At 36.9% G+C, this 15,154-nt stretch overlaps 2 protein-coding genes and 1 pseudogene across 2 annotated transcripts; all 3 read left to right on the top strand.

Moving 5' to 3' along the window:
• Positions 1-91: 91 nt before the first annotated feature.
• Positions 92-2,749, top strand: LOC122038921 (metal tolerance protein 1-like). Its single transcript, XM_042598892.1, has 2 exons — positions 92-354; positions 1,402-2,749. Exon 2 carries the CDS (start codon positions 1,402-1,404, stop codon positions 2,686-2,688), a length of 1,287 nt encoding a protein of 428 aa, XP_042454826.1. The 5' UTR covers positions 92-354; the 3' UTR covers positions 2,689-2,749.
• Positions 2,750-11,054: 8,305 nt separating this feature from the next.
• Positions 11,055-12,853, top strand: LOC122038920 (ran-binding protein 1 homolog b-like). The gene is made up of 4 exons (XM_042598891.1): positions 11,055-11,286; positions 11,375-11,526; positions 11,612-11,737; positions 12,408-12,853. Exons 1-4 carry the CDS (start codon positions 11,135-11,137, stop codon positions 12,596-12,598), a joined length of 621 nt encoding a protein of 206 aa, XP_042454825.1. The 5' UTR covers positions 11,055-11,134; the 3' UTR covers positions 12,599-12,853.
• Positions 12,854-13,854: 1,001 nt separating this feature from the next.
• On the top strand, positions 13,855-14,850 carry LOC122038918 (annotated as a pseudogene).
• Positions 14,851-15,154: the final 304 nt, after the last annotated feature.

Here is a 15,154-nt window from a genome sequence, read left to right as displayed (position 1 = left end):
GGCCCACCCATGCATCCAGCTCACCTGCTGCATCGCTAAAATTTTTACCGGGTGATTTTTAAATATCCTTAATCTCTTCCCTTTCGAGGAGGAGATATTTAGAGAAATATTTGCTGCAGATATTTTCGGATGCCCTAATGGGGCTGGGAATTTCTAAAAATATCTCCGAATCCGCGTCAATAAAAAGTAAATGCCGTTTTCATTTTCGACAAATCGAGTCTGGGGCACGATCGCATCGACGGCGCCCCCGTTGACTATCCTCTTCGCCAACCTTCATGCTTCATCTGTTTCTCGCTCGAGGGATCGAATAATATTTGATCCGTCGTGGAAAGGCCCGGACTTGGGGGAAAAGATGTTAGTTTTCTTCCTTTTTCTCTTTCTACGTCTTTTTTTGGTTGTATTTGCCCTTCGCTTTCTTCCGATTGTTCTGTAGTTCGGGCGGGGAAGAACTTTCTTTCTCGGGATTTTGTTTATTATAGTACGATTCGTTCGTGAAGTTTCATTTTTGACTCCTTCTGAAACCCTAGACTCGGGAGTTTACCTTGAACAAATCGATTCGCTTCTGGGTTCGTAATTTTCTTTCTAGGGTTTTTGTTTACTATATAGTTTTATCCATTTATGCTTTGCTCAGTTTGAAAATTTCCGGTTTGCCACCTTCTGAAACCCTAAATTGGGATTTTATTTTGAACTAATCAAATCGCTTCTAGTGTTTATACTCTTTTTTTATTAGTTTAGACATAATCTTGAATTCTGTTCATGCAATGGTGATTAGCTAATATTTCAAAAGGAAAATCGCACTTCATTCATCTGGATGATCCTTCTTCAAATATTACTTGTGCAAACATTTTGGCCTCCCTTTTCTTCCTTAACTGCGCATGAATTTTTCAGTTAGGTTAGGTTTCCTTTATTCAAGTTCTTTTACAAAAAAATAAAACGGTGAGAAGAAATAACAGCTCAAGGGATCCATTAGATTATCCAAATTGAGAGAACTTGATTCTTAAAGAGCAATTAACTCGCCTAAAATATATTGCTATCAGTGAGATCCAAAAGAGAAGAAAACCAAGAAATATGCTTCAGAAAATTGGTTAGTTATCCTTTTTCTTCTTTCTGAAACTTATTGTTTCACTGTTCTTGCATTGAAATATTCTGTTGTGCAATGTTATGCTTCAACTAAGTGTTGATTTTGATGCCCTTTGCATATGGAGAAAATAAACAAAAAAAATATTTAGTTCATTTTTCTCTCGGAATAGCTCATTTTTTAATCTAAGAGATGATTCTTAGAACAACAGTTCTAACAGCTAACATTTGTGGTTCTCTTGTATAGATGTTATTATACTCTATTTATTTCCTTAAACCTTTTTTAGCTTACTATGCTAAGAGTCCTTTTCCTTTCTATTTTAGATGGAACCACAAGCTTCTCATTCTTCACAGATCATTGGCATAAGCATAGATAAGTCGGGGGATGAATCTAGCATAGCCCGTAAAAAGATATGCGGTGGCACTGCATGTGGCTTCTCTGATTCCACATCAGACTCCAGAGATGCTAAAGAAAGATTTGCGTCTATGCGCAAGCTTCTGATTGCCGTCATCTTATGTGCCATTTTCATGGCTGTAGAAGTGGTTGGAGGAATTAAAGCAAACAGTCTCGCAATTCTTACAGATGCCACACATCTCCTTTCAGATGTTGCAGCATTTGCCATCTCCCTGTTCTCCATTTGGGCGTCAGGGTGGGAAGCAACCCCGCGCCAGTCATATGGATTCTTTCGAATAGAAATCCTCGGAGCTCTAGTGTCGATCCAACTTATATGGCTCTTGACTGGTATCCTACTCTACGAAGCTATTGCCAGACTTATCCATGATACTGGTGAAGTACAAGGCCTCTTGATGTTTAGTGTAGCTACATTTGGTTTGCTTGTTAATATCATTATGGCTGTCTTGCTTGGACATGAGCATGGACATGGCATGCATAACCATAGTCATGGTGGGCATGAGGACAGCAACAACGAGCACGGCCACGACCATGACCACGACGAGCATGGCCACAGCCACTCTGGCACTCACTCAAACCATGATGATGACAATCACGATTATAGACAGGAGACGGGACATGATCATAGCTGTGAAGGTGGCAATGTAATTCGCCAGAGTCCCAGAGCAAATGCAGGAGACAGTGATGAACTCGATCCTCTGCGGCACGAGTCAGAAAAATCCCTAGTCAGCTCAAAGCATGTCAAAGGCAAAACAAGAAATATCAACGTGCATAGCGCCTATCTTCATGTCCTCGGCGACTCCATTCAGAGTGTAGGCGTGATGATTGGTGGTGCCATCATATGGTGGAAGCCTGAGTGGAAGTTAATCGACATGGTGTGCACACTTTTCTTCTCGGTCATCGTTCTGATAACGACCATCAAGATGTTAAGGGACATACTCGAGGTCCTGATGGAGAGCACGCCGCGGCAAATCAATGCGACCAAACTTGAAGAAGGGCTTTGCCAGCTGGATGGTGTTGTTGCAATTCATGAACTGCACATTTGGGCTATCACAGTAGGGAAGGTTCTTCTTGCTTGTCATGTGATGATCGCACCAGAGGCGGATGCTGAACTTATTCTCGACATGGTGATCGGATTCATCAATCGAGAGTACAATATTAGCCATGTAACCATCCAAATAGAAAGGCAATCTATGTAGTTTTAGGCAACTCCTTGTTTCTAAACCATTTGCCAGTAATGGTCATCTGTCTATTGCTTCATGTTTTTTTTTTTCCTTTTTTTTCTTTTTTTCTTTTTGTCAAATATTGCTTCAAATGGTTATCTCTTTCCAAATGTTCGGTTTTTTTGGTATTTCTATTGTTGTTATTTTTTCACAGGATCCCTAATTGACGAGAGTTCATACAGAGTGTATGTTTTTTTATTGATTCCAATGCTACCTATTCTTTGATTCAGTTTAACTGAATGAGACGCGACTGCTTGCAGGGAGGATGCAATATTATGGGTTTTTTTTTATTAGTAAGCACCGGGTATTCCTTTCGTCGGCCATTAGTTTTAGGGATGATTGATTCGGTCCCGAAATGTTTCATTGATCATCGATATAAATTTGAGAGTATTGCAACGTTACTGGTTTTTGATCTTTATATATCTGATTAACCTGTACTATTGTCTCGGAGGACTCTTATGGTCATGTATTTATTTTTTTTATTTTTTTGATAATTCTAAGTGTTCAGTTCTTATGACCTAATTAATCTGAGAGACGATTGATCCGATTTTATAAAAGTAAGTTTTTCATGGTAAATCATGAAAGCTGGTAAGTTGTCGACAATTGATGCCCACGGTCTTCGCTGTCCACTCCCCCCGGATCCGCCCCTGCTTCAGTACACGACCACCCAGCCCAATTTTTCCATTAAATTTAGAGCCAGCACATGTTCCAACTGGGAATTGAATCATGACATTCACTTTAGCTTCAATTTAGCTTCGATGTGCCTTAACTGCTGCACCATGTCCATGTAGGGCTGAGCATTCGGTTAAAACCGAACCGAATAAATCGAATACTGAATTAACCGAATTTTTTTAAACAAATCGAACCGACCGATTTTCACAAAAAAATCCGAAAAAACCGAACCGAAATAAAATCGGTTTATTCGTTTTTTTACCGAATAAACCGATTTAGCCGAATGTTTCCAACATGAACTGTACTGTGCATTAAAAGATAGTATTCCAAATTCTAACTTCTCTTTTTTGCTTTCAATCTTTTTACCATCAATTCCCTATGTGTGCTCTTGCTCTGGCTCTACTCAGTAGGAATCGGCCTAATGGGGTGTAGCTCATTTCACTTTTTGATCTCTTACGTTCAGTTCTTTTCTAATTGAGAAGAGGCCTCCGAAAGAGTGGAGAGTGAGCCCTTTATCTATTTTAGAGTCCAATGTAGAGTGCACAAGATTGAGATTTCTATCGGTCTTTCTTTCATATCTATGTTATATTGGTCTAATACAGCTTGTGGACTCATTGCAGTCTCCCGGCATCGTCCTCTTGACTGATCAGTATCTCACAATATGCCATCACAATTAATCATACGTGAGCCAAGATAAGCAACAACAATTAGCAGCAAAGTATAATTCAATTTCCTCCATCTCGGCAAATAGAATTCAATATAAAACACCACATAATTCAATTTACTCAATCTCAGCAACAACAACTAAAAAGTGAAGCAAACACCACAAAAATTTGAACAACTAGTACCATTTCTAAAATTTGAACAACTCATAATTCAATTAACAGCAGATGAGCTGGGATAAGCAAATAGACATACAAGGTTCACATACCATTTCTAAAATTTGAACAACTCATTAATTATATAAAAAGTGAAGCAAACAAGTCACATGAATGAAACCAACACATATCCTCAGTTCAGATGAAACCAAACATACATTTCACTAGATCACATAATTGAGTTGTCACAAAAGAAAGCTCTAAAGAAAACTGTCAATAAGAAAACACCACAAAAACAGCAAAATTTACTTGTTTGAGACATACAAGAAACTTCACACAATTGTTTGGTTACATCGAGATAAAAGTTCATAATTTGGATGGCAGGTAGCAGGCTGGCAGCTTTCACGTATACATCATAACAGCAGAGAGCAACATCAAAATAGAAAACAGCAAGGTCAACCTCAACATAGCTGTGTCCTTACTCCTTAGCAATCCTTTCCAAATAAACCTGCATTATACAGATCAAAGTATCAAACTGCATAAATTCAACTAGATCAAAGTATCAAATTGCACAAGACAGAAAATATAGAAAGAATTCATATTTCACTAGAAAAGTTTGAGATGCTAGAATTTTTTAAATAGAGTAACCAATTCCAATTTCCAAGACAGAAAACATAGCCAAAATTACCATAAAAGTAGTCAACATTAATTGATCAAGTCCTATTGAGCTAGATTGCTATTTGCTAGCTTGGATGGCAAGGTTGCCAACAATGAACGACACAAATGAGCACCAGAGCTTTTGATAGGGATTTGACTGTGTTTTTTTTTTTTAAATTTGACATACCTTTTTCTTTCCGCAAGTAGTTTTATATAGCTGCAAACACCAAAAAATTGAGGAATAACAACATCACAAAAAGTGAACAAATTAGAAAGTGAGCAAATTAGAAACAACAACACTTGTTGTATCCATATAGCTTCATGTTCTTAGTATCATCATATAGCTTCATGTTCTTAGTATCGAGGTCAATTTAAATAAAATACAATATTTAAACATACCATTGATCATTGTGTCACCGGTGTTGATGAAGAAGACGAGTCCATTATGATTTTTGAGAAATCTGGTAAAAACATGCAAGTTAAGTAAATAAAGTTTATAATTATAAACAAAAAATTAATTATATTTTTTTAAAAAAATAAAAACTTACCGTTTTCAAGTTTTTCCATATCCTCTAAAATTTATTCAATGTTGACTCGTTGAGTGGTTGCAAACTTAACCGAAGCCAATCTTGAGTACAAATAAGACTTTCTACCACCTTAGGAGTCAATGAACTCCTAAAACAATCAAGTACCCGACCACTAGTACTGAAAGCGGATTCTGAAGCAACTGTCGATATCGGAATAGCTAATACATCACGAGCAATTTGAGAAAGAATAGGAAATCTGTGACAATTTTGCTTCCACCATCCCAAAATGTCAAAAGTATCACAATATTCTTCAACTATTTCATTAAGATAATTGTCTAATTCTGACATATTGCCATCACCAAAAACTTGTGCCTTTTGTTTCTTATACTTCGCTATGATTGATTGTCTTTTCAAATCACTCATATTTGTTGAAGTATTATCATTGTCAACTGATTTTGGAATAGATGAAACTATTGAAGTACCACATTGAGGCTCCATTTTTTCCTTATAATTTTTGTACAAAGCAAATAAAGTGTCCTTTATTATCTTTCCTACTTTTGCACCCTTCTCATCTCCATATAATTCAATCAACATAAATTCTACGAAATCTAATTTATGCCTTGGATCAAGCACCACCGCAATATAAAGCAACTTATTCACTTTCTCCGGATCTCCCCAATACTTGTCAAATTTGTTTTTCATTCTAATTCCCATTGAATACACGTCAATATCATCACTTTGTTGCCACTCCTTCAAGATGGTATGGATATAACTAATCTCGTGTGCAAAAGTATTGGATGTGACATACAAAGATCCTGAAACTTTTAATGTTAGTTCATAAAAAACTTGCAGTAGAGATGCAAAAAGTCTAACATTATTCCAATCTGCACTTGTTGGTTTCCCATCAAAAGTCTTCAATTCTCTTTTAGGTTTACCATCTGATTCAAGTATCATCTCTTCATTCTCATTCAAAAGAACATGTCATTCTGTATATTGAAGATCTAATTTAAAACATGGATCTTGTTCATCAAACCTATCAAAAGCTCTTTCAAATTTTTGAGCTGTGTTCAACATCAAGAAAGTTGAGTTCCATCTGGTTGGTACATCTAAACATAATGAGTTCTTGCTTTCAATTTTTTCAATCTCTACACATTCTTTGAACTTGCTTAATCTAGAGGGGGATTGCTTAACATATTTGATTGCATTCCTTACCTTCATCACAGATTGATTTATATCTTTTAAGTCATCAGTAACAATCAAATTGATTATATGAGCTACACATCTCATATGGACATATTCTCCCTTTAGAATAGTGGAATCCCAATTAGTCATCTTTTTTTTGAAACTATTGATAGCAACATCATTTGAACTTGCATTATCAACTGTAATAGTAAAGATTTTGTTAATTCCCCAACCCCTCAAACAATTTTCAATGGCTAAACTAATAGCCTCACCTTTATGACTTGTAATGGGACAAAAATTGATAATTCTTTTCTGTAAATTCCAATTTTTATCAATGAAATGGGTTGTTAGACACATATAATTGATTTTCTGAATCGATGTCCATGTATCAGTGGTCAAACAAACTCTTTGTGCTGAATCATGCAACAATTTTTTCAATTTTTCCCTTTCAACTACATATAATTCAACACAATCACGTGCAACCGTCCATCTTGAAGGAATTCGAAACTTTGGACATACCATAGCCATAAATGTTTTAAATCCTTCTCTTTCTACAAATTTGAAAGGAAGTTCATCCATTATGATCATTCTAGCCAATGCTTTTCTAGATGCATCTTGATCAAATTTCCAAGAAGTTAAACACACCTCACTCTCTTTTGAACTTTGTTGTAAACTTAGCTGTGCTTGAGTTGTTTCAATAACATGAGGATGTTTTCTACATGAGGTAATATGAGATCTCAAGCTTGTTGTCCCATTTCTATATGGATCACAAAAAAATTCTTTATCACAATATTTGCATTTGGCTTTCATATCTGATGCATCATTAGTAAACTTTATAAAATGATCTCATACTTCACTTCTTGGTTTCATTGCTTTTCTCTTAGTTACCTTTCTTTTACAATCTGCCGTAGTTTTTGTTTCCGCTGAAGGACCAATTTCAGATTCTTGTATTGAACAACTATTATTAACATCCATATTTGATAAATCTCCTTGCATTGATACCAGATAAATACTGATCACAGATTCACAGTCTTCACAGACACTGTTCAAAATTGCAAGTGTAATAACACTGTTTAAAATATAATTAACTAAAACTAAAAGACTGACAAATATTAAACTCAACTATAACTAAGCATGATAATGCTTATCAGGATATCTAGACACTGTTAACTACTTGAGTTCAATAAAAAATCATATGTCAGTACAAGATCAATGCAAAGGAAGAATTAAAACTAATAATTTGTGTATTCTGAAAACAAAAACAAAAAACAGGAAGCCAAAATCCATACACAGGATGACAGGAACGATTAATTGAACACAAACTAACCGTGACTTAATGATTTTCTTGCAAATAACTTATACCTCTAATTTATGCAGGTTGCAGACGATCCTAGGCTCCGAGCGAGACTCCCCTTGGAGCAATGAGCACTCGAGTGGTGACTGGTGAGAGTGACGAGAGGAGGGAGGGTTGAACAAGGAGGATAGACGGAGTCGGAGATGCTGAGTCGCAGCCTCGCAGTCGCAGCAGCCTCACAGCAGCCTCGCAGGTGCTCGGCTAGCCAGGGGAGGACCGACGGAGAGAAGTTGCAGCGTTGGACAAGCGACAAAAGGAGAGACGAGAGAGGGTTGACTGCTGAGCAAGGCGGAGAGGCGGAGTTGCAGCTTCCACCGTCGCACAGCAGCGCAGGTGATCAACGGCGAGAGACGGCTGGAGTCAGGGATCGAGCATTAGGGATTTTGGGTAACGCGGTGGGGAAGGGGGGAGAGTCGCGAGTGGGCGGAGACGCAGTGGCGGCGAGTGAATGAGAAGTTTGGGGATTTAGTGATTTAGGTTGAAATTTTTAACCCTAGCCATTTATCAGGTCCAACCGGTCCAGTCCACTGACCTGAGTCCATGACTACACTGACCACAGTGACCAGGTTTTAAATCTAGTTTGGAATTGGAGTAAAAGAAATAAATAATTCGGTTTTTTCGGTTTAACCGAATAGACAACTTGAAAACCGAACCCGAACCGAAAAAATCGAATAAACCGAATTATTTAACCGAATTAACCGAAATATCGAAATAACCGAACCGAATTTAAAAAATCGATCGGTTCGGTCGGTTTATTCGGTTTGACCGAACTTTTGCTCACCCCTATGTCCATGGAGTGACAGTGGAGTAGTTAGAATTTGTATTGGGGGAGGGGGGCGGATTCAAGCTAATCACGGCATATTACTGAGGTCACGCCTAATCTCATCACCTCATTGCAAGGCCACAATCAAGGAAATACTTCACTGTGACACTATGGCCAAAGCGAGACCTCGCTATGAGGCCACCGCTAAGCAGTCACTAAGAGAGGAGAGGGAACGGGAAAAGATTGTACATACCAACGAGATGCATGCCAGTGCTGGAGATCAAAGAGGAGAGGAGAGGAGCGTGTCAGAGATCAGAGAGAAGGTCAGAGAGGAAGATTTTAGGGCGCTGGAAAGAAAAATCGAGAATAAAAACCTCAATTAGAAAGTTAATTGGTAACGGAAACTTAATTGAGTTGCTACAATAGAGACGAAAACTTATTTTGTTGCTAAAATAGCGAGTGAATTAACTTTTCGTAGCTAATTAAATAGGTTAAATAAGTATAGAGATAGAATTGACAACGAAATTTAATTTTTTTTCGTTAAATTACTGACCATAATTTATTTTAGTCACTAATTAGTGACGAATTATATGATGAGAAATAATAAATGATATGATTTAATTAATTAAATTTTGAACGATCGTAATCTAAAGTTTCGCGGGCGAATATTGACTCTGTGCTTTTTGTTATTTCTAGGTCAATCCATGACTTCTCGAAATAAATTCATTTTTTCTCGGTTCGTTCCTCAAATTGATCACCTTCATATAACAAATCAAACATTAAATACATAGAAGATCTCAATATCTATAAATATTTGACATACTTAACTAGAAAATAAATTATAAATATATGAAAAATTAACACGATATATTTTTCCAACACTTAAATTCGTAATCAAAAGAGATAAAGCAAGAAAACTTTACCTCAATCAAAACACGTTTGCTGTGGAGCGTCGGCAAAGCGACGATGGCAGCGCTGCAGCAAATGACAACGGTGCTAGTGATAGCGGCGATAACAACGTGAATGGCAACGACATCAATGTACGACAAAGAATTTTGAGGGTAAAATTAAGACTAGGAAAAAAATAATAAGGGGATTATGAAATGAAAAAGACCACCGGAGAGAAAAAAGGATAGGGGATTAGGAGGAGGAAGAAAACACAGGAAGGGAGAGGGGAAAAAGTATGAGAATGAGAGAGAGAGAAAAAATATTGAGAGAGAAAAAAAGGGTTGGCTGAAAGAGAGAAAAAAAGTTTGGGTTCTTGTTTGTTTTAATTGAACATTTTATGAAAAAAAATCCTAAAATTTATAGAGTTTATGATTAAATCTTTTTATTTTAAAAAATCACTGTATTAATTTTTTCCCCAAAATTTCAGAGGGGGCGGTCGCACCCCCTCAGTCCCATGTAGCTACGCCCCTGTGGGGTGATATCATGGTATTTTATACATGGGCAAAAATTAAATGGATGTCCATCATTTGTATTTTCATTAAATGAACGCTTCAATCCCTTCGGCACAGTGTGATGGTTAAGGTATGGGATGTTATCATGAGATATTGGAGTTAAAACTCAGTGTGTCTAAGCATGTTTAACAGAGACGTCGGAGACGAATGAATTACCTTTTATCACATTAAATGAACATTCCATATTTTATTAAAGTCAAATGAGCAACCGATTTATGTCCTTTTAAAATGAGTTGTCCTAAATACCCTTACAATATCTGATTATTCAATCTAAAAATTAGTAACTATATTTTATAATTATAAAAGCTAGCAACTAGCTTCTACTGGTATGATTTTATAATATTTTGATTTTTAAATGATAATCTAATTAGAACAATATTAATGAGCAAACCAAATGATGGAGATTTCATAATACTAGTAACATTTTAAACGGATAAAATTTAATCACGATGAGCGTATATAACTTTTATAACGAACAACTACTGATAATCTTTGACATATTGTAAAAGATAATTTTCTATAATAGTGTTGAATTTAGGGATATTTTTAAGATAAGGGACTCATTATTTTTACAGGGTGTTTATTTGACTTTTTTAGAAAAATAATGCTAATATGCTATTTTTTATTCATTTTGAACGTCTTTTATTTTTTTATTTATTAGGGTTAAAACTTACTATGCTCATGCCAAACGTTCATTATAGTCCGTCCTAGAGCATCATTATTATATTTGAATTCAAGTCGATTATCGTTCGACTTACGTCTTGGCACATGCGACCTATCGGCCAGCCAAATTTATGGCCCGTCCAATCGAGTCCTATACGGAACTCGTTTATCGTACGGATCAAGGGTGTTTTTAGGATAAATCCGACGGCTTAGCTAGCTCCGCACATGAATTTATACTCCATGCGCCGCTCGGAGTTTTCTATGTAAAACCAAAACCCTAAGAAAATTTTGTCATTGGTTTGGTTCTCCTGCACGATCGGAATTCCATGGCGAGCAGCTCACCTGATCGCGAGGCGGAGGCGGCGGCGGCGGCGGCCGGCGAGGACGAAGACACCGGCGCTCAGATCGCCCCCATCGTCAACTTGTCGGAGGTGGCCGTCACCACCGGGGAGGAGGAAGAGGACGTCCTCCTCGACATGTAAAAATTTTCTTTCCGAGCTCTCTCTACTTGTCTTTTTAAATTCGTTTGATTGATATGCTCTTCCACGCGGTGCTGCCTGAATCAGAAAGGCGAAGCTTTACCGGTTCGATAGAGACGGGAACCAGTGGAAGGAACGGGGAACTGGAAACGTGAAGCTCTTGAAGCACCGGGAGACTGGAAAAGTGAGGTTGGTCATGCGCCAGGCCAAAACCCTTAAGATTTGCGCCAACCATCTCGGTGAAGCTCTTGTACACAACTTTAGTTGGATGTTCTTGACATATCAGGTCTCATTGTTCTAACAAAAAACCCTCCTCTCTTTCAGTTGTTCCGACCATCAAAATTCAGGAGCATGCTGGGAATGATAAATCTTGCGTGTGGCACGCGTCGGATTTCGCCGATGGGGAGTTGAAAGATGAGTTGTTCAGCATTCGGTTCGGCTCTGTGGAAAGTGAGCATTTTTATCAACGAGTTACTTCTTCTGTTGTTGTTCAATTGCGTCACAACTACATCCTGCACCATCTAGTGCTAGAGCTTCTATCACTAGAGCCTTTGTGCCTGTTTGTGGCTTTCTTAACTTGACCTAAACCACCATTTGTGGATCAATTAGATGTTCTATTGCCCCAACTTGATCCTCAATCAATTCAGTCTATAACATCTTGTATATGTTATAGACTGTTATCTAGGGGGAGAAGAAACCAATCTCATATTGTATGTGAGTGATCACTTTGTTGATGGAGGCATAATAAGATTGCTTTCTTTGTTTCCTAGCTACACAGGCAATATTGGCAAAATATTGTGACTTTTCTCTTGTTCATTTTCTCATGGTTTTATCTTCTCGCAACGCATAGGTGATGTTTGTGTTCGACTCCTAACATTAGAATGGAAAAATAAGAATTCAACTTTCTTAATGCTTGGGATTAGTAGTAAAGACTATCTGCTTGACAAAGAATTGATCAGACTTTAGCTAGCTGCTATGTATCAAAGAAACACCTGATTTGCAAACTTCGATATCAAATTTGGTATCTCCTTATGTTGTTAATGTTGTTTTTTTGTTCTTGTTTCTTGATGACCATTATGACACGCATATCTATCCTTGTAACCTTGTTTATCAACTGCAGACCGCAAGAAATTCATGGAGATGGTTGAAACCATTGCTGAATCCTCTGGAAAAGTTGAAGAGAAAGATAGCAAGGATGCAAGTGATGCAGCTGGCCTCTTGGGCAAACTAAGCGTGGATGAAACAGAAGCCGAAAAGGTTGCTCTTGCTAAGCCAGAAGAAAAATCAGAAACAGAGACCAAAACTGAATAACCTTCCAAGGATTGACTGGAGTCCAGAGGCGCAAGATCTTTGTCAGTGTATGAAGTGGGAGTGGTTTAGTTCATGGTTTGGTAAATATGCCTGTGGTTGAATTCCTTTGGTTCTGCTGTTATACAAACTTGGGATTATTTTTAGTTTGGCTTCCAAAAAATTACTATTTTGATTCAGTTTAATCGGTTTTTTTTATTTTAATTGTAAACTGTTTTTATACCACTTAAATATTAAATATGAGACTACTTGAATTTATATTCTGGATATTATAGACAAAGATCTCTTCCTTGAGTATGATGTATGACAGAAAATTAAGCAGATGGCACTAATCTGGGTGGTCTCTTGGGATTAATTTTTAACGGACGCAAAATTAATTTTTAACGGATGCAAAATGTATCCTTTGATTTGGACTGTTGTGTTAGGGTAAAATATTTCTTGTCTTTTATCGTAAGGCCGGTGATGGTGATACTAGATCATTTGACATGAGCGATATCATATTTTATTTTGATGATAGAAAATTAAAGATAATAAACTATGGAAAAATATAATATAGTCTTAGTAAATATAAATAATTCATTCGGTAGATTAAAATGTAGATAGGGGTGTAATTGAACTGGGCGCAATGATAAAATGCTCGAGTTCAGGTTTGGTTTGTTATTCCTAAACTCGACTTGAGTTTGATTCAGATTTTAGTTCTCAAGCTCAAGTTCAGCTAGTAATAAAATTAAATAGTTCGAGTTCGTTTTAAAAAAAAAGTCCATATAAAATTAAACGAGTTTAATTTGAACACGTTTGTGAGGTTCTAAAGGAATATTTTCGCGAGTTCATGAATTAAATACTGTTAAGCATGAGCTCTCTTTGATAATATTTTCGAGTTCGAAACAAGACTCGAGTTTGATTTATTAACTTAATCGAACTAATTTAAATAAATTTTTTTTTCGAACCGAGATCAAATAGCTTACGAGCGGGTTGCCTCTTTACCCCTAAATGTAGATTTGGTAAAAAAAAAAAAATTGTAGAGAGAAATAAATAAAATAAGGATTAAATTGATTTTTTCTGAAAGGGTTACATGAATATCTGTAAATTAGAAGGGATGAATTTGTAACTATACCGAAATTATGATATTCACACTAATAAATTCATATTGGGCCTGTCTGCCCACCCTTGTCTCTTTTCGTGACATAATTGGACCGAAATTTACTCCCTTCGGGCCCATAAATTTAATCTTCTCCGGCCCAATTGCGGTTCTTATCCCGCGAGGGTTTCACAATGGAGACGAAGAGAAGGGGGAGAAGAAGATGCCGTGCCTAAATCTCTTCACCAACGTAAGGTTGGAGGAGGTCGACACCTCCACCGTCCTCTCCGAGACGACGAAGGCCATTTCCGACATCATCGGCAAGCCCGAAACGGTTCGTCCCAGCTCCCTTACTCTCGCTACTCGATTTCTGCTCCATATTCGCTATACACTGCTTTATTTATCTATTATTTGTTTTTCTAATGCCAAAAATGATTCCTTTTTTTTTTTCAATTTGAAAACTGTTTTTTATTTACATACATGGGAGGATTTTGTATTAGTTTTGCTGCCGCCGGGAAAGAAAACAAGTAATCCTTTGTCGATTCAGTTGTTATATTTCATTCGGTTTCATAATTTGGAAAGGCTCATCTTTTCATGAGAAAATGGGTAACTATCTTGTTGATGCATAAGCATACTTATAAGTTATATCTTCTGCTTTGTTATTATTATTATGATTATTATTATTATTATTTTTGTTTACAGTATGTAATGGTTGTGCTTAAGTTCGTTTGGTGGAACACAGCAGCCAGCTGCTTATGGTGAATTAGTTTCCATTGGAGGGCTGAATTCTGATGTGAATAAGAAACTAAGCGCGGGAATTGCTGACATTTTAGAGAATAACATGTCCATTCCAAAGTCCCGTTTCTTTTTGAAGTTTTATGACTCAAAGGCAAGCCACTGTTAAACTACTTTTAAGGTTCCACCTTTGATTTGTTCTGATTGCATTTTCTTTTCTTCATTTGTTAGGCAAATCAAGCACAAGAATATGCTCAGTGTCTGCATGCCTTGCATCAACAATAAATCTCGGCTTTTATAGTCCTTACCCAAACTCTGTGTCAATAACATTATATGCTTTCAAATGATTGATTACATTTCTACAATTGATGCAGTGTGCTCAGACTTTGTATGTACTATTATTAATGTTCCAATTAAATCTATCACTCTCAGCTTCAGTTCGTGGTGTTCTTGTTTATGGTTATGCATAAAATATTTTGGTGCATTTTGTTCCAGAGAAATGCAAAGAAAGACCTATTGTGTCTCATTCGTGAATCATTTGATGTATTACTTTCTTTTTTTCTCATGAGACAGTGATGCAGATGGATAAGTACCTACTAGTCGTTACTCACAAGTTGATTCTAGTCGATTTGTAGATTCGATTTGTCCTGGAGACTAAAGATTTGCCATTAGATTTGGTGATGGATTTTTCCTCATTCTAGATGCATATTATTTGCATATGATTCTGTTTAAGACAATTTGAAGCA

This window comes from Zingiber officinale, chromosome 1A, assembly GCF_018446385.1.
Source record: "Zingiber officinale cultivar Zhangliang chromosome 1A, Zo_v1.1, whole genome shotgun sequence".
Taxonomy (NCBI): Eukaryota; Viridiplantae; Streptophyta; class Magnoliopsida; order Zingiberales; family Zingiberaceae; genus Zingiber; species Zingiber officinale.
The sequence above is the reverse complement of the archived record's forward strand: the minus strand, read 5'-3'. Positions and strand labels throughout refer to the sequence as shown.

Excerpts from the sequence above, each read along its gene's own strand:
- LOC122038920 (XM_042598891.1), top strand. The coding sequence starts at position 11,135 with ATGGCGAGCAGCTCACCTGATCGCGAGGCGGAGGCGGCGGCGGCGGCG. Across the intron at positions 11,527-11,611 it reads GATTTGCGCCAACCATCTCG|TTGTTCCGACCATCAAAATT; the intron begins GTGAAGCTCTTG and ends CCTCTCTTTCAG. Across the intron at positions 11,738-12,407 it reads TCGGTTCGGCTCTGTGGAAA|ACCGCAAGAAATTCATGGAG; the intron begins GTGAGCATTTTT and ends TATCAACTGCAG.
- LOC122038921 (XM_042598892.1), top strand. The coding sequence starts at position 1,402 with ATGGAACCACAAGCTTCTCATTCTTCACAGATCATTGGCATAAGCATA.